We start from the raw sequence: 26,005 nt of genomic DNA, 5'->3' as shown, positions 1-26,005 counted from the left end.
CTGTTTGAGATGCTTTCCTAAAAGGAGAGCACCTTGTGTCCATTTTCTTTGATATGGAAAAAAGCGTTTGGCACAACTTGGAGATTTGGTATTTTTTTATTCAGTCTAAAAGGTCACCTTCCCATTTTTATTAAAAAATTTTATCCAGTCGTTTTTTTCCCAAGTTCAAGTAGGATCCACACTGTCTTAGTCCTTTTGCCAAGAGGTGGGAGTACTGCAAGGATCTGTTTAAAGTGTTATGCTTTTTGCCATTAAAATAATCTGCATCACCAAACAACTTTCTCCAACTAAACTGTGTTCTCTCTCTCTCTCTCGACAACTACAGAATATCTGTCCAGTCATGCAGCGTGAGTTATCAAAACAACTGCAATAAGCCAGTGATTGACTTAACTCCGGAGCAATGGCCAACTTTCAGTTTGTCACTGGAGAAGACAATTTGCATACATTTTTGTCACAAGTGTAACCTTCACCCTGAACCTGAATTAAGACTTGGACCACCATTTCAGTAGTAGCAGAAACAAAATTCTTGGGATATATATTTGACAAAAAATTGACATTATTCCAACATATTCGTCAGCTACACACAAAGTGAACGAGAGGGCTGAACATTCTCCATACTCTCTTCTACTTCTTGGGGTGCAAACCAATGCACTTTATTTCATCTGTATCATACACTTGTACAATCAAAATTAGATTATAGATCTCATGTATATGCAGCCACTAGAAATAACATGCATTAGTGGCTTGACTCCATTCACCATTCAGAACATCACTTGTCCAAAGTCTTCTTGCAGTTTACAAAAACTGCTCAAAGTCAGAATCCAGAAATGTTGTCTTTCCAGACAGACTATATCTAGGCAGATTCCTCCTGTGTGTAGAGTTAGCCTTGGATCACATAAAAATCACAAATACCAACAGCTAATTTTATACACCGATTCTTTATGTGCACTACAGTCTTTATTAGCAAGAAATTCATTACTTATCCAACCATTTCCAGATTCAGCAGAGATGATCTGCACTCTGTAAAATTGGATTCGATATTCGCTTTTTCTGGATTCCCAGACACATCAGGATTAGAGGAAATCTGGCCGATACCGCAGTCAAATCGGCAACCTGATGATCTTGACCTGTCAGTCCGCTATACAGCTACAAGCAAGTAATCCATAATAAGTTGTATTTTCAGTGGCAAGATTCATGGCATTGGCAGGTAACAAACAAACTATATCAGATTAAGCCTGTGATCAAACTATGACGGTCTAGTCTGCACAGGGTTTGTAAAGAGGAAATTGTTCTTACTCGGCTCCGCATAGGACACAGTCATCTAACTCATTCCTTCCTGCTGAGGGCCAATGATTGACTATGATTCCTATGTGCAAGCAGTGCGACACTGTTTTATCCATGAAGCATATTTTAATTGAATGTACCAATTTTATAAATGTTCATTTTACCACTTTTAACCATCTGACTGAGCCTTTTACAGTCAGTTAGATTTTATCCAATAATGACCATGTATCAGCAGTTTTTAAGTTTTTACAGGAATTAGTAATTATCAGTAATATATATACACGTATCTAAAATAGATGATTTACTTTTACCCTTATACTACATTTTATTTATTTATGCATATATACACACCCTTGTGACGAGGTAACCGTCTTCTTTTTTTTTTAAAAAGCTTCCAAAATCTCAATCTTTGTTGAAATCTTAATTTTTTCCTGGTGCATTATAACTCCACTCGTTTTTGCACCAATAAAATCAAAATCAAATCAAATCTTTACTCTAAATCAGTGTTTCCCAAACTGGGGATCAACGGCCCCTTGGGGTCTACATACCAATTCTAGGAGGGGTCTGGGGAAACGGACCCTTTGGAACTGGTCAAATGATTTGTTCTATGTATAGCAAATCAATGATAAATAAAGTTATTATTATATAACTTTATTGTTGGTAGTCGAGGTGAGCAGACATGCTTCGTCAGGGCTCCTCAGTTAAGTGGATTGGATTACTGTTGATTAGTGCTTTTAAATATTTGGTTTATTTAGATATTGTTGGATTATTTTGTTATAGGTTTTCCTGTAACAGTTTGATTTTAATAATATTATCGATATAATTTTTTAAAGTTAATTTTCATTGATATTTGGCTAATTTTATAATGGTAGTTACGAGATCTGCCTTAAACAAGTCACAGGGTATTGTGACTCACACAGAAATAGCCAATGGCGATTTACGGGTGAGCCATGATTTAATTCATTGCGGAACCTGTGGAATGTTTTCCAAGATCGACCTGGTGACTAATCATAGTTCACATGGGGATTCTTTTCTTTGTGATCGGTGTAAGGAGTGCACCGATCTTAAATTACAATTTGGTACACTGATGGAACAATTTGAGTCCCTGAAAAAACAGGTACTTGCCCTCGAGAATAATGCATCTGGGAGCTCGTCAGGGACTCAAGACTCCAGTAATCTACCCAGTGATGCACACCCGATTCGGGGCTAAAAACAGAAAAACCAAGTGCAAACCACTCTGGTTAAAAAGGACATTATTTTATTAGGAGACTCCATTGTCAGGGAAACGAGGATTAATTTTTGTAATAAGGATAGGTGGAGTTTGTTATTTGTTATTTGGTTTTTAGGAGCATTAGCAACTAAGGCCATATTGCTCCGGGAATATGCGGTGATCATTCCCTGATCTTTCCGCATCCCCGTATTTGGTGGTGACGGGATCGAACCCCGGTCTAATCAAGAAGCGTGCGTTACACACTGCTGCTTCTTCCCACCTGGCTACGGAGGCGCCGATAGGTGGAGTAGAACCAGGGTATGTCTGCCGGGAGCAACTATTAATGATGTCACCAACAGATTGTCAGATTTTAGGGGGGGGGGTAAAGAGAATATTATTATTCGTGTGGGGACAAATGACATTAAATGTACACGATCTGACGTTTTGTTGGGAAAATACAGGACCATGCTGAGGAAATGCCGCGAGCTAGGCCACAATGTCTATGTGTCTGCAATTCTGCCCAGACACGATAGGAGGGATTATATGTTAAAAACCTTGAGGATTAACTTAAGACTTGAAGGATTCTGCAAGGCTTTAGGGGGAAAATTTCTATGCATGGCCCACACTTGTAGGTAGAAGGAATTTGTTTTGTCGAGATAGGATATAATTAAACAAAGGTGGTGCAAAAGTGTTTGCCAGTATTATTGAGGATACCTTAAAGGCTCAGGGAAACTGCTAGTTAGGGGGGGATGTGGGTAATATTGACACACGTTTATCTGATAATATTGGTCAAAGTAACTCTTGCACATACCTCAAGAGTTCTTATCTGTTACCCCAACTGGACATATTATCTAGATGTTCTGGGGGCAGAAACATTTCAAGTGAGCGGGTAGCTAATGCCAGGGAAGCGAGCCTAAAAATCTTCAAGGGTTGTGTTAGGATTGTTAAATATAAAAGAACAGTAAGTTTTAATTGTTTATATAGTAATGTTAGAAGTGTCGTCAATAAAATAAGCGAATTCGAACTGCTGGTTAAAACAAGTAACGCAGACATAATAGGGCTTACGGAGACGTGGTGCCACCCGGAAATTGGGGATGATGAGTTTCAATACGGCTTGTATAATGTATTTAGGAAGAATAGGGTAGATAGAGGGGGTGGTGGGGTAATGCTTCTTATCAGAAGCAGTCTGAGTGTGACAATAGCTTTCCCGGATTCAGATGTTTCACGTGCTAATATAGAATCTGTATGGTGTGAGATAGTTGGAAACAAAGGCATAATGCAAGTAGGAGTAATCTGCAGACCAGGTGATTGTGAAGATTATGACGAAAGCCTCTACATGAAAATGGAATGGGCAAGTAAGCATCAATGTCTTATTATGGGTGATTTCAATTTGCCTCTAATTGATTGGAGTAAATGGGAAGGAAACTCAACATGGGAAACAAAATTTTTAAATCAACTAGATGACTGTTATTTGAATCAACATATCAGGGAAAGTACTAGAGAAAAGAATATCCTAGACCTCATCATCACCCATGAATCAGATGACATAACAGGGCTGACAGTAGAGGAACCAATAGTAGCAAGTGATCACGGAGTTCTATAGTGGATGATGATGAGAGAGGTAGCAGTAGTAAAAGGCAAAGGAATGGGTTTTAATTTCAGAAAAGGAAATTACGATGCCTTAAGGTGCTACATGGCCTCTATTAACTGGGTATATATCGCACAAAGAATGAATACAATTGAACTGTGGTATGCTTTTAAAACATTAATCACAGATGCCTTGAATGCTTATTTACCATTAAAAAAATACTCCACGAGGACGGTTCCAAGTTGGATGAATAGTGAAGTTGCCACATTACTTAAGCAGAAAAAGGTGGCATGGAAAGGTTACAGAGCAGTAAAAAGTACTGAAGCCTATAACAGCTACAAGATGATCTGTAATAGAGCCACAGAAAATGTTCGACAGGCAAAGGCAGTTTATGAGAAATCACTAGCAAAGAGGGGAGGATAAGGAATTCTTCACATATATAAATGCCAAGAAGAGTAGGACAAACCAGATTGGACCTTTACGTAAGGGAAAGGGGATAGTATTAAATACACCAGCTTCCGTTGCAGATGAACTCAACAGTTATTTTGCATCGATATTTACAAATGAAAAACCTTTTGTGGCAATGGGAAATTGTGGGAGCGAAGTTGAAAAATATGTAATTAATGATATTGAAATTTCGCAAGATTATTTAATGAAAAAACTTTCGAGCCTACAGGCCAGTAAGGCTCCTGGAGTTGATGGAATATACCCTATAATCTTAAGGGAGGCGGCAAGTGAGTGCATTGAACCATTGAGGCTAATTATGCGAGTATCACTAGACTCTGGGGAGATTCCCTTGGATTGGAAAAGTGCCAATGTATCTCCCATAATAAGGGTGGCTCTAAGAGTGAAGTGGGAAATTATCGACCTGTCAGTCTGACTTCAGTGGTAGGGAAAATCATGGAGGCAATGATCATGGGTGGAATTCAGGATCATTTGGATCGAATTGAAATTCTCAAGAATACTCAGCATGGTTTTGTAAAGGGAAAATCTTGTTTAACAAATCTTGTTCGCTATTTAGAAAGGGTCACTCACAAGCTGGATTTAGGGAATAATTTTGACATTGTTTATTTAGATTTCAGCAAAGCTTTTGACTCAGTCCCACATGAGCAGTTGCTTTTTAAGATGGAACAGGCTGGAATCATTGGGGAAAACCTTAGATGGATAACAGGATGGATTTCAGGGCAAGAGGCAGAGGGTTGTGATAAATGGCTATTCCTCAGATTGGGTTGATGTAAGAAGTGGGGTTCCCCAAGGATCAGTATTAGGACCACTGTTGTTTTTAATTTTCATAAACAACATCAATGAAGGGATAGAGGGCATGATGTCTAAATTTGCAGATGATGTTAAAATTGGTAGAGTAGTTAATGATCACTGTCAAGCTGAGCTTCTTCACAGAGACCTAGATAGACTTCAGGAATGGTTAGAAAAATGGCAGCTATGCTTTAATCCAACAAAGTGTAAGGTATTACACCTGGGAAACAGTAATCCCAAAATAACTTATTCATTTGGTGGAGTTCAACTAAACCCAGTACTGGAGAAAAGGGACTTGGGTGTTACAATACGGTCAGACATGAAATTCTCTGAGCATTGTAAACAGGTTGCAAGGAAGGCCCATGGTGTCCTATCGATGATCTATCAAACTTTTGCAAGTAGAGATAGGGACGTGATAATCCCATTATATCAGGCACCTCCGTAGCCAGGTGGGAAGGAGCAGCAGTGCGTAGCACACTTCTTGATTAGATCGGGGTTCGAGCCCATCACCACCAAATACAGAGGATGCGGAAAGGTCAGGGAATGACCACCGCATATCTCGAACAATATGGCCTTAGTTGCTAATGCTCCTAAAAACCAAAAATAACAAAAAATATATAATATAATCCCATTATATAAGGCTTTTGTTAGACCACACTTGGAATACTCTGTTCAAGTATGGAGGCCGCACCTAAAGAAAGACATTGAGCTTCTTGAAAGGGTGCAAAGACGGGTAACTCGCCTGGTGAGATCGGCAAAAGGGCGTCCTTATGCAGAAAGGCTTCAAATATGTGGGTTGCAGAGTTTGGAAACTAGACACCTTAAAGGAGATTTGATTGAGGTGTTTAAGGCTCTGAGAGGCATCAGTAAAATGAACAAGGACAAAATTTTCAAGATTATAAATGATGCCAGAACTAGGGGACATAAATTCAAGTTATGGGGGGAAATGTTTAGATTAGACTGTAGGAAGTTTTATTTTAGCCAGCGAGTTATAAATTACTGGAATAAGTTGCCGCCATGGGTGGTAGAGGCTGACAGTTTTGGGGACATTCAAAGGTCATCTGGATAGTACCTTCCAGTGAGGGAAGCTCATAGGATGATAGGTTTAATTTTCTTTTCTTTTATTAATTATTATTCTTTATTTTATTTTATTTTTTATCATTGTTTTATTCGTTTTTTTTTTTTTTTATTTTGGCTGGTGCAGCATAAGCCATACTAATGCTAATACTATATATTTATATAAAAATAAGAATAAAGTTAGGTTCTTTTCAGTAAACCCAGTGTTCATAATACAGGTCGACCATCACTAATCTGGCAGCGTTGGGACCTGTGGGGTGCCGGATTAGTGAGTTTGCCAGATCACCGGTGATTATTTTAGCACATACATTTTACCCAACAGCTAACCACCACCTTTTTTCTACCGTTAACACGTTGACTGCCAAGCTAGTTTAAGAAAAAATTTCCCAGGGGCCAAAAAATATTTAGGAAATAATTTGATTAGTAATTCTAAAATAAATATTGTAATGTCAGTGTTATCGTTTTTTTGCTTAAAATAAAAAAAAAATAATAAAATCTTTTTTTATGTCGCATATATGTGGCCAATGTGGCCACATGTTGGTTACTTTATTTCTTGAGAAGCCATGTCTTCCACATACGTGTGATGCTATTATGGCATACATATGAGGGTCATTTGTGATTAGTTTATTGCATGTGCAGCGAGCACTGCAATAAAACTAATTACGATAAAATAAACTCTCAAACATCGCAATAAGTTTGTCAGTATTGTTAGAGATTTTGTGAAAACAAGTTCGTTAACACATTGTATTATCCATCATATTGTGTTGTGTTTTTCCCCAAGTTTGTATAAGAGTGTTGTAAATAAAAAAAATCGAAAAAGGAATGGCTAAAAGAAAATTACTAAGATAAGAGGAACTGAGAGAAATTGCTGGAATTTACAATTAAGCAGAGTTAAACTTCTCACAGACACACCGCTGTCGATTTTTTTCAGAAGTTCAACTTTATCTGTTATGGACAATGTACGGTGTTTGCACTTTACACCACGACAGGCACTTCCTTTATGCATTGGAACCATGGCTGGGGCTAAATGTGAGCAGGTTATAAAAATAAATGCAGAAAAACAAGTGGGAGTGGCTTGCCAATGTTTACGAGTTCGCGCCAACAGCTGATGCTGCAACCAATGCCACCAAAACAGTAGCAGCAGGTCGGTGCGCCGACCCGGGAAATTTGAAATTACATTCACAGAAATTATGTCTGAATTAGCGGTGGAACCGGATTACCGGTGGCCGGATTAGTGATGGTCGACCTGTATATATACACACACACACACACACACACACACACACACAGAAATATATATATATATATCAGGATCTGCAACCTTTTTTTGATTTTTGAAGGGGTCCATAGATCTCAGTAGTTTGGGAACCACTGCTCTAAATAATGCAATCTGTTAGTTCCATGATATCAGTGGAGTTTTTAGGAAATTGTTACAAGTACACATTACATCTGAATTGTGCCTCTTCATTGACTCCTCACAGTGAAATTTTAAAGTTTACCTCTTGCATAATGGGAACTTGAAGCCATTCGTCTCTGTTGCCCTCTCTCTTCAACTAAAGGAGATATACTGTAACATGAAAACTACTTAAAACAATTCAATACAGCATTGTTGAGTGGAATATCTGTGGTGACATCAGAGTCTTTGGTATGTCAATGGGGATGCAAGGATAGTTCACAAAATATTGTTGCTCCCTATGCCTAAGGAACAGCTATTCTACCCAGGGCCATTTTCTTAAAATGGCCCTGGGTAGAATAGCTGTTCCTGGCAAATTTCCAAATGTGGCCCTATTCAGTTTAAATTTTGTTTTAATTTTTTCTGGGTCTCTCTTAATCGCATTCCTAGCCCTAAGTGAGGCCCCAGTAGGCTTAGGCCCCTGGCACCTGCCGGGTGCACCCATGCATTAAAATGGTCCAGCTTCTACTGTATTACATCAGATATGACTGGCTTCACAGAAGCAACTACAAGCCAAAAACGAATAGTGTGCAGTATGTTCCATTAGTGGATCCAATTATTATTTTCCTTTCACCTCTCCACTTAAAGCTTGGCCTAATGAATATTTAAAGTGATGGGTAAGATAAATTGTAGAGGAATCACTATTTGAGAAATTTCCATTGCTACAAAAAGTGAAAGAGGGAATCTTTGTGGGCCTCAAATCAAAAGCCTGCAAAGATTCTATAGCTTCTACAGGAAGTGAGCTTTAAAAAATGCTTCATTGTATTAAGACTAAAAGTATGGCAGACTTACAAATGGCTTTGTGGAAATTTTTTTGGGCAACCACAAGTCTCCTCCATATAAAGAAATAGGATGTCACTGAAACTTAATTTCTTGCACTTGCATTCACACTTCTTTCCTGAAAACCTTGGCACAGTGAGTGACAGCAGGGAAACAGTTCCATCAAGACATTAAATCAGTGGAAAATTGCTATCAACGTTTCTGGAATAAATGTGTATTGGCAGATTACTGCTGGATGAATGAACAATAGCCTGTGTACACTTTGTCTTCAAGACTGTAATTCTACAGTCAGACCTCTCTTTAATGAATTTCCATATAGCGAATTTTTCTATGTACGTTTTTGATTTCCCCTTGGTCATTACATTGAAAATAGTTTCCGTATAATGAAGAAAATACCATATAATGAACTAATTTTGAGAGAACTGGGTACACATTGTTCGCAGGTAATAGAGCTGATGCTGTAGAAATTAAGAGCTAAAAGGATTAAAAATTAATCACTTTTGCTTTTAATAGCAAAGGGTTTAATTCTTAAGAGAATGCCAAATTTAGTATTGCCTGTAAAGCATTTACTCTACCAAGAAGTCACGCTGGTCAACTGCTATCTGTCTGTCCACAGTTATTGGCAAAGATTAAGGAATATTCCCGACACGGACATTGGCTCTGGTCAACCTGTTTTATAATGTAGGCACCCTATTAGAGAATTAGGAGAGAGTGATTTTCTTTATGTTCCGAAAATTCATCTGTTGTTTTGCAGAAATGAGTCGTCCACATTTTCACAAAATTTCGCCTGTCTCTGTATGATAGGTACAAGTTGTCCCTAAATCAGTTTTGTTTTAGCTGCTGTGCAAATAACCTTACGGTTTCTAAGAGGAAATCCTTGAGTCTAGTGGAAAAAGTGGCAGTGCTTAATAGTGTAGATTGCGGAGTTAAAGTGTCAAGAAATTGCTTTAAAATTTGGTGTCCCTGCCAGTAGTGAGTCAACCATTCTGAACAACCATGTTTCGATTCTCAAACTGTCACAAGAAACGGGACCCAGTCAGAAGCGTGCAAAATTATTCCTGTATGAAGATATAGTTGAAGCCGTTTTTAAGTGGGTGAAGTTGATTCAAGACCAAAACATGCCGATATCAGGGCCATTAATAAAAGAAAAAACTGTGGAGTACGCATCTTTTCTCGGGCATAAAACTTTCCAAGCCAGTTCTGGTTCGCTGGACGAATTTAAAAAGTGGCATGGCTTACTCAAAAAAAATTTATTTCTGGTGAAAGTGGGGTTGTAATTGAAGAAGACTGTACCCATTGGAAAGAAACAGTTTTGAAAAAAATTATGGACAACTATGAGCCCAAAGACATATTCAACGTTGATGAAACAGAACAGGTCTATTTTTTAAATGTTTTAGCATTAGCATTAGTAGAGGCATATGATGAAAGAAAGCAAGCTTATGCAGCATCAGCCAAAAAAAAAAAAAAAAAAAAAAAACTTCCACTTCACCCCTCCGTTCTTCGAAATACCTGTCCAACTGAGCCTTAAATTTATTTAGGCTATCAACTTCCACAACAACGGATGGAAGTCTGTTCCACCAACCAACTACCTGCTGGCTAAAGGCAAATTTCTGCACATCTGTCTTTCCTCAATTTGAATTTATGCCCTCTCGGGTGATTATTCAGAGCAAGAGGAAGGATCCCATCAGCATTGAGCATGCTCAAACCATTCAAGGCTTTACACACCTCTATCAGATCACCTCGCCAGTGCCTAGTCTCCAGACACTGTAATTTGCAAAAATTAAGCCTTTCTTCGTAAGAGCAACCCTTTGTTCCATTCACTAATCTTGTTGCCCTTCTCTGTACTTCTTCCAGCAGCTCTACATCCTCCTTGAAATGAGGCCTCTTGCAGCCCATCTGCACTGCTCAGAGAACTTCATATCTGCCTGCACAATTACCCCCAGGTCCCATTCATTCTCTACCACTGTCAGTGTAGTACCACAGAGTGATACGTTGCTCTGGGGTTGCTGTTTCCCATATGCAGTACTTTACATTTGTCAATGTTAAACTTCATTTGCCACCTCTCAGCCCATCTGCTCAACCTTTCCAGCTCCTGTTGCAGCAGCATAGCATCAGTAGTGTCCTTAACAACACTGCCAACCTTTGTAGCATCTACAAACTTGGACATTAAGCTTGATATACTATCATCAATATTATTTATAAATACAAAAAACAACACTGAACCCTGAGGAACTCCACTAATAACATTAGTCCACAATGAGCAGTGTCCATTGATTACCACTCTCTGCCTTCTCCCCCTCAACCCCCCCCTTTATCCATAGCAGCAATTTGCGTGCAATGCCACACTGCTCCAATTTGTGCAGCAGTCTTCCATGTGCAACAGTATCAAAAGCCTTTCTAATATCCAAGTATATAATATCAAAGTTATTCCCTGCATCCAGCACTTTAGTGACTGCATCATAGTATCCAATCAAATTGGTCAGGCAAGACTTCCCATGCTGTGCCCGAACAAAACCATGCTGTGCCCGAACTATAACTGAAGTCTTGTCTAGATGATCTTGCAGTGATTCTTTAACCAGTGCCACCATTAATTTTCCTGGAACAGAAGGTAAACTCATAGATCTATAATTACTTGTGTCAACCTTTGATTCTCCTTTGTGAATTGGGGTCACATTTGCACGTCTACAGTCTATGGGTACCTCCCCTGAGTCCAAGGAAGCTCTCATAATTATTGCGAAGTGTTTGCTTACTTCCTTTTCTGCCTCCTTTAATATAACTGGATAGATCCCATCCGCCCCAGGTGCCTTTCTTGTTTTTATCTTCAACAATTTCTCCTCCACTTTACTCTCAGTTATTACAAGTTTATCTAGCTTACTGCCAGAGTTAAATACACCTCTGGCATTCCCCTCGCTGAATAACTCGTCATGTGTGAATGTCGATGAAAAATATTCATTTAGTTTGTTAGCTTCCTGAGCAGGATCATCAACAGTTGAACCATCGATATCAAGTAGACCAATCTGATTCATCCCCTTCCTTCTAGAGTTTACATAAGTAAAGAACTCTTTGCTATTTTTCTTTGCATCCTTTGCCAAAGATTTCTCATAATCTGCCTTTGCCTGCCTAACCTCCTTTGTGACTTGGTTACAGACCAGCTTATATCTATCATAGGCTTCTGTGTTACGTGTTAATTTATATGTATCCCATGCATTTTTCTTCTCTGCCACGTGTCTCATTAGTTCATCTGACATTCGGTTAGGCCTAAACCTTGAACAATATTTCTTAGTTGGTATGTAAAGCCTAGTAGCTTCCAAGATAAGTTCTTTGAATGCTTCCCATTTTGAATTTGCTGTTAATAACATCATCAGTTGGTCCCACTGTATAGAATTTAAATACTGTCTCAGACCACCGTAGTCACCTTTATGAAAGCAAAAACCTTCCCTTTACCCCTGATGGTAGTTACCTCTTTGAGTAATTCCCACTTCAGCACACCGTGATCACTGCCACCTAGTGGTTCCTTTATCTGCAGATTCTTAATGCATGAAGAATCACTACTGATAATCAAATCAAGAGTATTACTCCCTCTAGTTGCCTCCCGAACATGATGATGTAGAAAACAATCATCCAATAAATTCACAAAAGCCTTGCTAGTGTGTGAGTGACCAACCCACAAATTCCAGTCAATATTTGGGAAATTAAAATCCCCCATTATAAGACTCTGATTTACTGGCCCACTCTATTTCCCTGTATAGTTTCTTATTATACTCATCAGAGTCATTAGGCCTAGCACACTCCTACTCTCAATTTTGATTTCCCAATGCTTATGTCACACCAAACTGACTTGACACTGCACTGTCCAGCGGTGTCAACTGGCTTCACTTCCTCAGATTTTATGTGTTTCTTAACTAATAGCATAACTCCTCCTCCCTTCCTACCCTGTCTATCCTTTCTGTAGACGTTGTACTCCCAAATTCCAGTTCTGCATTCCTTATATCTGTGTGGCACAACGTCTCTGATATTCCAACAATATGATGCTTTGAGCAATACCTCAAATTCATCAAATTTATTTACCAAACTCCTAGCATTGGTGTTCTGTTCCTATGTTTGCCGAACAAGACACTGACTTTTAATGGTGATAAATATGTAGTTGGTAAAAATAGTAAGGAGAGAATTACAGTCTCGACTGGTGCAAATATGGCTGGTAATGGAAAACTGAAGCTTTTGGGAATAGGCAAAAGTAACCATCCCTGATGTTTCAAAGGAGTAAAGTCGTTAGAGTTGGGCTACAACAAAAAAGCTTGGATGACAAGTGAAATTTTTGAACAGTGGATTTTAAAATTCGATAGAAAGATGAAAAAAGAAAACAGAAAAATCCCTTTGATTGTCGACAATTGCCTTGCCTACCTTCACTCAGTAATTTCAAAATTTAGAAGTGTGAACCTTGTTTTCTTCCCTCCGAATACCTCGTCTAAACTGCAGCCAATGGAACAAGGCATTATCAAGAATTTGAAAATGCTCTACTGAAGGCGTATACTGAAAAAAAATTATACTGAGAATAGAAACAAACCAACCTATAGATTCTGTTATAGATTTGCAGATGTGCATATCAGAGTTGACAAAAGTTTGGAGTCAAGATGTGACAGAAACAACGATTGAGAATTGTTTCACAAAAGCATGTTTTGCTGAAATGCCAATTAACAACCTATGAGAGGGAAGAACTGTTACAAGACATTGAGCAATCTTGGGAAGAACTCTAAGCAAGAGGTTTGAATGAGATCGATGAAGGGATAGAGGGCGTGATGTCTAAATTTGCAGATGATGTTAAAATTGGTAGAGTAGTTAATGATCACTGTCAAGCTGAGCTTCTTCAGAGAGACCTAGATATATTTCGGGAATGGTCAGAAAAATGGCAGCTATGCTTTATCCAACAAAGTATAAGATATTACACCTGGGAAACAGTAATCCCAAAATAATTTATTCACTTGGTGGAGTTCAACTAAACCCAGTACTGGAGGAAAGGGACTTGGGTGTTACGATACAGTCAGACATGAAATTCTCTGAGCATTGTAAACAGATTGCAAGGAAGGCCCATGATGTCCTATCAATGATCTCTCGAACTTTCGCAAGTAGAGATATGGACGTGATAATCCTATTATATCAGTCTCTTGTTAGACCACACTTGGAATACTGTGTTCAAGTATGGAGACCGCACCTAAAGAAACACATCGAGCTTCTTGAAAGGGTGCAAAGAAGGGTAACTCGCCTGGTGAGATCGGCAAAAGGGCGTCCTTATGAAGAAAGACTTCGAATATGTGGGTTGCAGAGTTTGGAAACTAGACACCTTAGAGGAGATTTGATTGAGGTGTTTAAGGCTCTGAGAGGCATCAGTAAAATGAACGAGGACAAAATTTTCAAGATTATAAATGATGCCAGAACTAGAGGACATAAATTCAAGTTACGGGGGGAAATGTTTAGATTAGACTGCAGGAAGTTTTATTTTAGCCAGCGAGTTATAAATTACTGGAATAAGTTGCCACCATGGGTGGTAGAGGCTGACAGTTTGGGGACATTCAAAGGTCATCTGGATAGTACCTTCGGGTGAGGGAAGTGCATAGGATGATAGGTTTAATTTTCTTTTCTTTTATTAATTATTATTATTTATTTTATTTTTTTTTTTTATCATTGTGTTATTCGGTTTTTTTATTTTGGCTGGTGCAGCATAAGCCATAGGCTTTCTTGCACCATGCGGCCATTACTAATACTAATACTAATACTAATTGTAAAGGTGTCGTCGGGACTGGGGATTCGACAGTGGAATTTAACATTTAGCTGCAGATAGTAGGCGTGAAGTGATATAATCTGTGACTTCAACTATTAACTGTGTTCTTAAATATTGCTCATCCCGGGTGACAACTGAATGAAATTTGGCCCAGTTGGCTTGAGAGAACTTCCCTTTCCTGCAGGGTTGGGTTAATGGTGGTTGTGCAGTGAGCAGATCACAAATAATTGGAAAATGGTCACTGCCCATGGGATCGTCCATAACAGACCATTCTATGATTGGAAACAGAATCGGGGAGCATATTGATAGGTTGATTGCAGAAGTTTCTCCAGTTGGTAAATGCATGTGGTGGGTGCACCAGTGTAAATAACAGAAAGGTTTCGATTAGTCGGCCATGTGTATCTAATTTTATCGATTCCCATAAGGGGTGGTGGCCACTGAAATCCCCCAAGAGACAGAAAGCGAAGGTAACTACATTAGCAAGTTTTAAAGATCTTAGTAAGAGAAGGTATGACTTGGTGGGCGATAGACTGATACTAATGTTAACACAATCTGGGTTATCAAACATACAGCAACAACTTCAATTTCAGTTTTCAAAACAATTTGCTTGGTCTGGATCTCTGCACTGACCAATATACCCCCACTGTTTTTTTGTAATCTGTTTTTTTTTTAATGTGACTAGCTTGTGACTTTCAAGCTTTGGTTTGTCTTTTTTAGAGAAGAAAGGCCTACTGGTGTCCATTTCTTCTTCTGCATATATTTCTAAGATCAGTTCTTCCTGTCTGGACAAGTCAATTATATCCATAGATGTTTCTTGGATATTCTTTTTTAAATGTGAGCTTTGATTATTCAATATAGAAGCAATCACTTGGGGAGGAGAAGGAGATGTAGCTGGTACAGTGCAGTAATACTTGCCTGGTTCGACTGCTTAGGGACATTGGACTGTTTCTGAGAGAGAACAGTCTGAGCCCAGTCAGAGATTGAAGTGTTTGAAGGGGCTGTAACATCAGTTTGGGTGGCCACTGATTGATATTTTTGCACAGTATATGTACACTTAGTCATACTGGGAGAAATTACTTTCCTTGCTTCTTGAAAACTTACTTTATTTTTGATCTTATATTTCCCAATTTTCTTTTCAGTTTTCCAGTTGTTGCATGTCCTTGAATAAGCAGGATGGTTTCCTTTACAGTTGGGGCAAGTCATTTCTTTTGCCAAGCAATCACTTTGGGTGTGGTCAGAGGACCCACAATTTGGACAAATTGGTTTCCTCTGCATGCTGTTTGAGAGTGGCCATACTTTTGGCACTTAAAACATCTCAATGGATTAGGAATGTATGGTCTAATGCAGCAAAGTAAATAGTCTGCTTTTATTGATGGTGGTAGATTTGGCATGTTAAAGGTTAGAATAATATTCCTTGTAGGCATGAATGTATTTTCTCTTTTAACCATAATTCTTTTCACAGCAATAATTTTTTGATCTTGAAGCTCTTGTGTTATCTCCACCTCTGTGACATTCAATAGACCCCAGCTGGATATAAAACCCTTAGATGTATTTAGGGTTGCATGGGGAGAAACTTTTATTGGAATTGCAGCAAAGTTTGTAAGTCTTAACAGTTTCTCTGAATGTTTATGGTTCACTGTTTTCACTAGAAGGTCCCCTGATTGAAGTTTCTTGATTGTCTTGGGAGATCCTGCCAGACTTTCCAGTGTTTCTGGATAAGGAACAGAGAGAGCTTACTCAGAGGCTGATCTGCAAGAGAGTGCATTATAAGAAATGCAGGAAAATCTGTCGCTGAGGAAGTGGTTTTCAATCTCTTGGGTTGCGATGTGTCATGTTCAGTATCTAATTCTGGCCGAGAGATTGTCGGCTCTAGAGGCAGAAATGCATTTTAATCCATGTTTGCTCCTTTTGGCCCTTGGATTAGCTTTTCTGCCAAGGTTTCCGGCCCCGCCACGCCACGGGGAGGCAGGAGCAGTGCCTGGTGTGACCAAGCATAAAGTAGTAAGTGTTAGTAATAAAAGTAAGAAAAATAAAGAAAGATGGTTTTTATTTCTTGCTACTTTTGTAACAGGAGCTGGTATTAAATAAATAAATTTGTTAAGGATAGAAACTTAAAAGAACTATATATTGCTTTTAGATAATCTCACTTTAAGCACAGAGAAAACGCTCGATCACAATCGCTTGGCACCCGGGGCCTTACATAAAAATGTAATTGTAGTCAGCCTCCTGTTTTTTAATGGAATCATCTAGTTTATAACTGATACCTACCAATGTTATCAGCAGTTGTATTATGAAAACTACATGTGTCATCTATGGTTTAAAAAGTGTGTTTACATCTTTGATAAAAAAAAAAAAAAGTTTCATTTTGTTGACCAGTGTTATTTTTTTTCTGTAGGTATTTGGAGACAAAGATCCTGATGGATTTTACAAAGGAGAAGCAAATGGTCATATTGGATATGTGCCCTGTAACATGGTTTCTGAAGTTCAGGTGGAGGATGAATTTATAACGGAACAGTTTATGAATGAGAATGTTGTAGGGCATGCTCACATTCCTTATTCATTCCCTTCTGGTAAGTCCATACATAAGTAGAATTAATTTAATTAATTTAATAGTATTACATTTCAGAAGATTTGTCTATAGTTCAAGCAATTGTATTAAAGTAGAAAAATGTATGTGGTCATCTATATATGACTTATTTATGTTTGGCGTCCATGGTTTTAACACTAATGATTGAGATTATCCGTTCAGAGTGGTCCAAAAGTAAGAGAACTGTTTTGAATAATTACTGATGTAAATCTGTATAACTTATTGGAAAAAAAGTTTATAATCTTTTTTTTTTATTATTATTATTTCAGAAAAATCAGAAAATAGGAAAAGTAACATGAAAAGTACAGTGAAGGAGATGGTGGAAATTGTAAAGTAGCATACAAAATATGAAAATGCCACAGAATTTTCACAGCATTTGAAGAAGTTTCTTAATGAAAGAAAAGTTTGGAACAATTTAAAATACTTAATAAAAGCTTAAATAGAATCATAAAAGAACTTAAATACAATGTTTATTATCCTATGTGGCTAAAAAGTTTTAATAGGAACTCAGATAGTAGACTGGAATTTGCCAATCAATTTTTTCCACGAGTGTTACTAACCCAGTTATAATTTACAATAGTTTGTGGAATGATTAAGCCATATTTAAATAAAGTGGAACTGTTAATTGGAAGTGTTAAGTGGAATTGTTAATTCTGTGTTTGTTACTCTCTTAACAACCCCCATTTATTCTTTGACATTGATTTAAATACTTTGGCTTGACAGCCTGGGTTGGAATTTCGATAGACGTTCTCAGACCTTTGAGGTAACTATGACCAGTGAAAGCTACCTGAGACTGCTAACAGACAAAATCATTACATTAATACAGTCCAATTTTCAGCATTGCGTTTTTATGTAGGATGGTGTACCACCTCACTATGCAGAAATTGTCCATGAATTCTTAGATGAAAAGTTCCTAGGTCGATGGATCTGATGGTGGGATTCCATTCAGTGGCCACCAATGCTATACAGGTCTATTACCTTATGATTACTTTTTTGTGAGGTTTCTTAAAGTTTAAAGTATTTAGTAATAAGCACTGGTATTTACCTTTTTACTGATATCAGCTGGAGGGCACCTCTGTAGCCAGGTGGGCAGGAGCAGTAGTGCATAGCACACGCTTCTTGATTAGACTGGGGCTTGATCCCGTACCCACCAAATACGGATGATGCGGCAGGTCAGGGAATGACCACCGCATATTCCCAGCCCGGATAAAGGGTGAGGGTTGGCGTCAGGAAGGGCATCCGGCCCTAAAAATTGCATGCCAAAACAATAAAAACACTGACCCCATATAATAATGGGAAAAAGGCGAGGACAAAAAAAAAAACAAAAAAACTGGTATCTGCTGGAGCTTGAGCAGTGAATAATTAGAGAAGTTAAGAATATCTAGGGAACTGTGCTCCTTGTAGCATTAATAACAATATATATTTTTAAAATAGTATTGTTATTTCCAGTAAAACATGTTTCTTTACTTATGGACCACCCTGTATATTATATATTTATCTGTTTGGTTTCTCTGGAGGCAAAAGAATGTAATATGAGTCTCTCTTACTAACTTTTCTAATCTCAGATATACTCCAGACTTCATATGAATATCAATGGACAGCCAAGCACCAAAATGCTAATACTAAAAACTGTCTGGCTCCAACCTTTCTTAATCAATTACTCCAGTGTGAATTCAGTTTCGAAACTCTTCTTTTAGTGCCCAATAACAGCCAGAAAAGCTGGATCTCCCACGACTTGGAAATTTGGCTTAAAATCTTAGAACGGATCTAAACCTGAACTTTGATAGGGTCTCTACTTCTCCAAAGCACTTTTTACCACCATGGGTAGTATATACCCTAAAATGTGATTTTGTTTTATTTAAAAATTGAAAGCAAAAAGGCCATCTCCTCCTCCTCCTCCTTCATTTTACTCTGTCAGTCTAATTTATTTTTTGATTTTTGGCCAACTTTAGTATTAACATTGGAAAATGATGCCAAGAAGAAGAAGAAGAAACTTATACAGCATAAGAAGAAAAAAAAATAATAAAAAATATCCACCTTATCTGTCCATTCCCCTCTGATAATATGTCTAATTCTTCCTAAATTTATTCAAACGATCTATTTCCACAACACCAGATGGAAGTTTGTTCCAATAATGAACTGTCCTCTGACTGAAAGCAGATTTTCACACACCTTTCCTTCAACCATCCTTTCTCAATTTAAATTTGTGGTCCTTTAAGTGTTTTGTTTGAGCTAGGTTAAGAATGCCAAATGCCATCAATGTTTAGCTTATACAATCCATTCTAAGCCTTAAACCATAATTGGATCTCCTTACAAGTGCCTAATTTCCAGACACTACAGTTTGCAGAACTGGTCTTTCTTCTTAAGAATATGCTTTTGTTCCCCTCACTAATCTCATTGCTTTTCTCTGCACCCATTCCAGCTGATCCACATCCTTTCCAAAAATGAAGTTTCCAGACCTTTATGCAATACTCAAGATGTGCCTTACCTTTGCCTTATATATTAGAATAACTATCTCCTTATCCCTGCTGGCAAAATTCCTGTATATCTTTGACAAAAACCCCATGAGCAGCCCATCCACACTGTTTTGTTATACCAATATATCAGTTTATACTAATAACTGCAAATTGACTGCAAATCTTTTATAGGTTTTTTCAGAAACTTTCCAGGAAAAATAACTGTACATTACAAAATTCATTAGAATTCAACATGTATTTGTCTTAGGACAAAACACTATAGAAATGCATGGTATTTATTTGTTGATTTATGAGCGTAGTATACACTACAGGCATATCTAAATTTACATAGCATTTCACTACAATTTTACATAGCAACAAAACTTTTCACAGTTTTGTTGCTATGTAAAATTTAAAAAAAGAATTGCTTTTTTTTTTTTTTTTTTTTTTTTTTTGTAAGATTTCAAGTTGTTGTGAAATTAAGGGGGAAAAACAAGCAGATAACAGCAGCAAAATCAGTTATCTACCACTGGAAACCTCTTGGTTCTGTATTCTGATTATACTAAAATTGTCTGAGAATTTGCCTTTCATGATGGTAGCCATCCTAGCACAGTAAAAATATGAATAAATTTTGTCAAATTAAACCAGAAATTAAATTATGGCCATCTAGTCTCCATAAAGTAAAGTGAGAAGTAGTAGTACTAGTTCAACTCCAAATTGGTTATAGTCACTTTATCTATTCAGACATACTAAGAGTTGAAAATCCTCAGTAGAAATGCAATACACTCCCCCATACAATTCATGCCCTAATTAATGCCATACTTCAACAAAAAATGAAGACTCTTTCTCACCAACACCCATCAGTCAAGATAATTCTGTACACTTGAACACCTTTTAGCAGATATTGACTTTAAAATAGATATTTTCACTTTTCTGTAGAGAAAAATTAAGTTACGGATTATAATTAAATAAACCTATTCTAGACTCTTTAGATTTAGACCCCTTGTGTGGGCACCTGTACTTGGTGAGGGAACCTCCCAGGGATGCTGCTGGTCCTCCAGATTAGCATCAGTGGGATCCAATGCTCGCAACTTTGGTTCCAGGCTAACATCAATGGAATCGGATGTGTTTGTTGTGTGCTGCAACCTGTGGTAATTTGGAAAGGGGGATCCTGGTGGTTGAGAGGCCCAGCTTCAACACACTACTTTGGCCCCTGCTTCAACAGTGTGGGTGGTTGTGAAAGGGTCAAACATGCTAATGCCATGCCCCTACCCTTGTGGTCTGGGGGACAGGATTCAGGCTGGTGATGGTGGTGGGGGTGGGGGTATGGTGTCTGGGGAGCCCTGGCATCCCACTCCCAAGTGCATTTATTGCTTGCTAGGTGGTGGGCTTTGTGGTGGGTGGGGAGCCCAGGCACTGATAAAATTATTTCTTCTGGGGGCCCCAACCCGGTCCCTATCTGAAAAGTCGACTGTTGACCCAGAAAATGTCACTTCTGCAAAAAAAAAAAATCAGAAAAAATAAGTTATATCAGGCCTACGCATCGGTTCCTAATACTGAACCAGTGAGAAGCCCATAGGAAAAATGTTGCCCTTCTTTATCCAGAAGGGTTGGCAGGCTCTCCTTAAGTCTCTCAAACTGCTTCGTTCAAGCGACGATGAACATTCAAAACAGCTCCTCCGAGCTACATCTACGGGAGGGAATGCCCATCACTGTTACTCCCCACAAGATATTGAACTCATCCCATGGTGTCATCATGGAATGGGATCTCACATCTTATGGATGTGACTGAAAAATAAATCACTTCTGAATTAAATATAATCTTGCTACCTCTCAAAGAGTGATAGCTGTGAAACAAATATCCATGCGTAAGAATGGGAAAATTGTTCAAAAATTGTTTGGTCCTTGAGGCTGTCACAGACATTCTCTCAGATATTCCAGACAAGCTGTGCTTGCTACCTGGGAGTCTAAAATGCTGATGGAACTGATATTTGGGTGACACTCAAGTGAAGTAACCCAATTTCGGCGAAGTCCGGATGGTCTGTGACAGCCAAATCCTTTGCTTGCACCTACACGATGGTGGGACTGTTAGTAACTCCCATGCAAAAGCTTACTGTGGGTGACCACCCAGGTGTGAACCAACATAAGCAGGGGTCAAGGTGTGCTGCCCACACCACATGGAGGAATGCCGCTCCTCTGTGTCACCAGGCAATGCTAGGTGGTAGATGACTCTCATCAACCGCCACTTTGCTTATTGGAGGCTTGAAGTGGTGTAATACCACCACTTTGCAGTAGTGCAGTAGCACACACTCAAAGAGTGTGTGCTACTGCACTCCCACTCCTGACCACTCGGCTCCAGAGGCCTATGGTACTAAGTACTATATGGTCTAATACCTCTTGTGTTTGGGGTTTTCATAAAAAAAAAAATAAGAACAAGAAACATCATCCTGACATTTAATTCACCAACATCTCCCAATGAAATCAAGGTTGGCTGTATTAACTGTCCAGTGTATCTGTTCGTACCAAATCCTCTATGGTGCTTTAAGTGCCGGAAATACGGAAACTCTCAGATGGCCTGCTGTGGAACCCTTGCATGCACTTGATGTGCTGCAAATCACAATAGAACTACAGCATGTTCAGCCACAAAACCCACCTGTATTAACTGCCAAAAGGAAAACCCTGCTTATTTATGAGCATGCCAGAGGTAGAAAGAAGAAAAAGAAATTCAAAGACTTAAGGTAGAGCTGAACATATCATATCAGGAGGCAAGGAAAGCAGTGAAATAAACCAACAAATAAACCAATCTACACTCAGAAGGTAGCAGAGAGGTGTTCCATTCAGAACTCAGACCAAAATGACCATACCACCAAAAGAGTCATTCACTCTCATTGCATGCTACATGATAAGTTCAATAAAACCCACACAGAAGGACCAATCAGCTACCACTTCTATGTCTGTACCTCCTAATTCTCCAGCAGCAAGAAAAGAAATCATCATAGAAAAGAATAAGAAACCTGATGTACATCCTAGTTCTCAAGAAAAAAATGGATATCAAGGAAAAGGAGGTATGTGACAAAGCCATCTTGGAACTCTTTACAGAGGAGGAAATGGACACAGGACAGCATCCATACTTCCCAAAAAGAGATAAATCCAAGACTGAGAAAAGTAAGCCCTCAGCACCTCAGAAACTGCCTGATGGACCCACCAAGCTCAAATAATGGCTAAATTCCTACAGTGGAATTGTCATAGATTCTGGCAAAATACAGACAACAACAAGGCCTTCCTGCATAAGCATGAGCCAGTCTGCATTTGCTTGCAGGAGACATATTTAAAGGCTAACGAAAACCCAACAATTCATAATACTACTATCATACGTAAGGACAGAACTGGGGATGGAATTGCAATCAGTGTGGGCAACCAGACCCCATTACAACCTGTGTCACTTTCCATTAACTTAGAAGCGTTAGCAATTTGTCTTACGGTTGGGTTTTTAATAACAGTCTGTTCCATTTACTTGCCACCTGAGGCTGACCTCTCCCAGATAGACCTTGATGATCTCATAGTGCAGCTGCCATCGCCTGTCCTGCTTCTTGGGAATTTCAATGGACATAACACCCTGTGTGGTGGTGCTGACATCAGCTATACTCACTAACAACAATCTCTCCCTTCTAAATGTGGATACAAATACCTTTTCCACATGTCTACCCATACAATTTCTGCCATTGATCTTTCTATCTGCTCCCCTTCTCTCCTCCCTTCACTTACCTGGGAGGTGGAGGAAAACCCTTATGGAAATGATCCCTTCCCCATGATAACCTGCTTACATATTGGGAGACCATATCTTTCTTTTAAGCCGACCGGGCTAGCCGAGTGGGTAAAGTACCTGCCTGGCAACCCAAAGGTCGCGGGTTCGATTCCCGCCTCGGGCTTGGATCAAAGTACTGCAAAAACCTTGGGAGGTGCAATATGGCCACAGAAGCCAATGCGCCAACAACTACCAAATCAAAAAAAAAAAAAAAATCAAATCTTTCTTTTAAGTTACAGCAGTGGAAGATTGATCAGGCTGACTGGAATGCCTTCCAAGATTTGGCAAAATTTGACATCACTACAGTCAGTCAGGAGCCTATCACTGATACAGTCACGTTCATCACAGAAAATATCGTCCATGCAGCTAAAATTTCAATTCCAAAAACATCCACCATTTCACAAACCATGGCAGAATCAGAATGCAGAGCAGCAAAAAAAGCACAAAACAAAGCATGGTGGATATTCTGCTGATATTCCACCACAGCCACTCTCATAGCTTTTAACCGTGCAATATTAGCCATATGGTGCAAGGAAGCCTGAGGCTTATGCTGCACCAGCTAAAAAAAAATTTTTTCTGAATTACCCCGAGAGAGAGACAGAGAGAGAGTCAGAAGTAGAAAGGAATCACCAAGAGAGAAGAATGATGATATCCAGCTCAGGACCCTGGGTGTGCCAAGCCCATACCAGATGTGGGCCCCCAGGGTTATAACCAACTAACCTAGATATTTTGAAGAATAAATTTGTTACACCTACAGATTTTAAATCTTCCACTTCCATTTTGGAAATTGATTACCACAGCAAACTAAACTAGCAGAATGATTCAGATATAGTTGTTGTTATTTGTTATTTGGTTTTTTTTTAGGAGCATTAGCAACTAAGGCCATATTGCTCCGTGAACATGCGGTGGTCATTCCTGACCTTTCCGCATCCTTCGTATTTGGTGGTGACGGGCTCGAACCCCGGTCTAATCAAGAAGCGTGTGCTACTCACTGCTGCTCCTTCCCACCTGGCTACGGAGGCGCCAGATATAGTTGTAGGCATTTCTTCTACCAAAATCTTAGCAAATATAAAATAAGAAGAGAAGATTCTGCTCTTTTGTTTAGTGTGAAATTACTTTACTGCCATTTTTCTCTGATGCACAAGTTCCTATTGAGAAATGTTCTTATAAATGCCAAAGTCAAAAAAACTATAATCAATTAGCAGTGCACCTTTTTGAAAAGTTTTGTGGACTTTAATGACACTGCAAAATTTCCCTTAATTATGTCAGCTTTGGTGTGAGAATCTACCAAATGCCATTATGAGAGAACCAATGTACAATAGCTTTGTTGGGGACCTGAGAAATGCATAAGTATGCTTGAAATATAACAGATTATACCAAGTAATGGTTGGAATCTTACCATTTCCTCTTAGCAGTGCTGAGTGTGAGAGGATATTCAACAAGTGATAAAAACAAAAACTGAGTTTTAATCTTCTCTTTCTGGTGAAGTTTTGGAAATGCTCTTGATCGCCAAGGCTAAACAGCAAGGCCATTGTTATAAATAAAATTTGACTCAACACTTCTGGGGAGGGTAAAGTCTGTAATAGTATCCTTGAAGGAACATAATCAGTTATTAATAACAGACAATGCAAACATAAATCTACAGACAGAAAAAAATCCTTTTTAATCTAATGTTTGAAAGCGTACTGTACTGGTCAGAAATCCTGTGGCTATTTTTAATATAAAATATGCAGGATATCTTGAAATTTAATTTCTAGGGTACTGTGAACTTTTTAAAAAATAAATTTATTTTCCTGTTGTTTTTTTTTTGTAAGGAGCTGCTTTTTTCCAATAAATCTGTTTTTTCTTGTTTTTTTTTTTTTTTTTTAAAGGAACTGCTTTTTGTGAACAAGCTCTTGATTTTTCCCGAGAAGAAAATCACATAAGAACTGGACAACATCATTTTTTCTTCCAATTTTCTCCTGCTTACAGTTGTCCAGTGTCATGCTTTACAGAAGTCAAAAGCTGGCAACTATGAAGAAACATCTAAAATAGTATCCTTGCCACTAGCATAGTGATCCTCAAGCAGTATAGTGAATGCTGCATATTTGTTTTCTGCTTGTCACTCATTTGGGAGGTCTTGATTCACAGCTTATAAGAGGCTGGAGGAATTCTTAAAGCCTTTCAGTCAGGGCCATATTCGGCCTCTCTCACACAATGGAAGTAGGGTTTCCTACATGAGTTACAAGTTTTTTAAGTTTCACATAACATGCAAATTCACCCTGGAATACACACTTATGGATGTACAAGTAATACACATTAAAGATACATGAACTAAAGTTCCATAATAACTGGTACACAAAATTAGACATTGCACCAAAATTAGCATGGTGATTATGAACACTATTCTTTCATGTCATGTGGAAAAGGCCAGGTATTAATTTCTAATTAGAAGTCTGGTGGAACTTTTATGGATATGGATATTTTTTCATACCATTGCAGAATTGGTCTTGACTGAGGATTGCACTGCTTTTTCTTCCAAAAAATATTCAGGTTTTTGGCAACAGGCAAACCTGTAATACAGTACGTACAATTTATAGATACAATACACCAACACCACAATGCCTTAGCTGCCTTAGCACTTGTTCTTAAAAAAACCCAGTTTGAGAGAACTTCACTGCATTATATTTTGTTGTTTTTGGGGAGGGCTATATTCCCTTCAAGCTAGCAAGTTGGCTGGAAGTAGAAAATGAGCA

At 38.5% G+C, this 26,005-nt stretch overlaps 1 protein-coding gene across 1 annotated transcript in view; it reads left to right on the top strand.

Moving 5' to 3' along the window:
- Positions 1 to 26,005, top strand: part of LOC150081819 (RIMS-binding protein 2-like) — a 1,020,459-nt gene that overhangs the window by 839,719 nt on the left and 154,735 nt on the right. The window contains exon 23 of the mRNA XM_090380329.1: positions 16,818 to 16,992. Within this exon, the coding sequence (XP_090236455.1) occupies positions 16,818 to 16,992 (175 nt within the window). The remainder of the gene's footprint in view (positions 1 to 16,817; positions 16,993 to 26,005) is intronic.

The sequence above is a fragment of the Mastigoproctus giganteus genome, chromosome 8, assembly GCF_048544385.1.
Source record: "Mastigoproctus giganteus isolate SK-2022 chromosome 8, ASM4854438v1, whole genome shotgun sequence".
Lineage (NCBI taxonomy): Eukaryota > Metazoa > Arthropoda > Arachnida > Uropygi > Thelyphonidae > Mastigoproctus > Mastigoproctus giganteus.
This window is presented reverse-complemented; position numbering and strand designations above follow the sequence as displayed.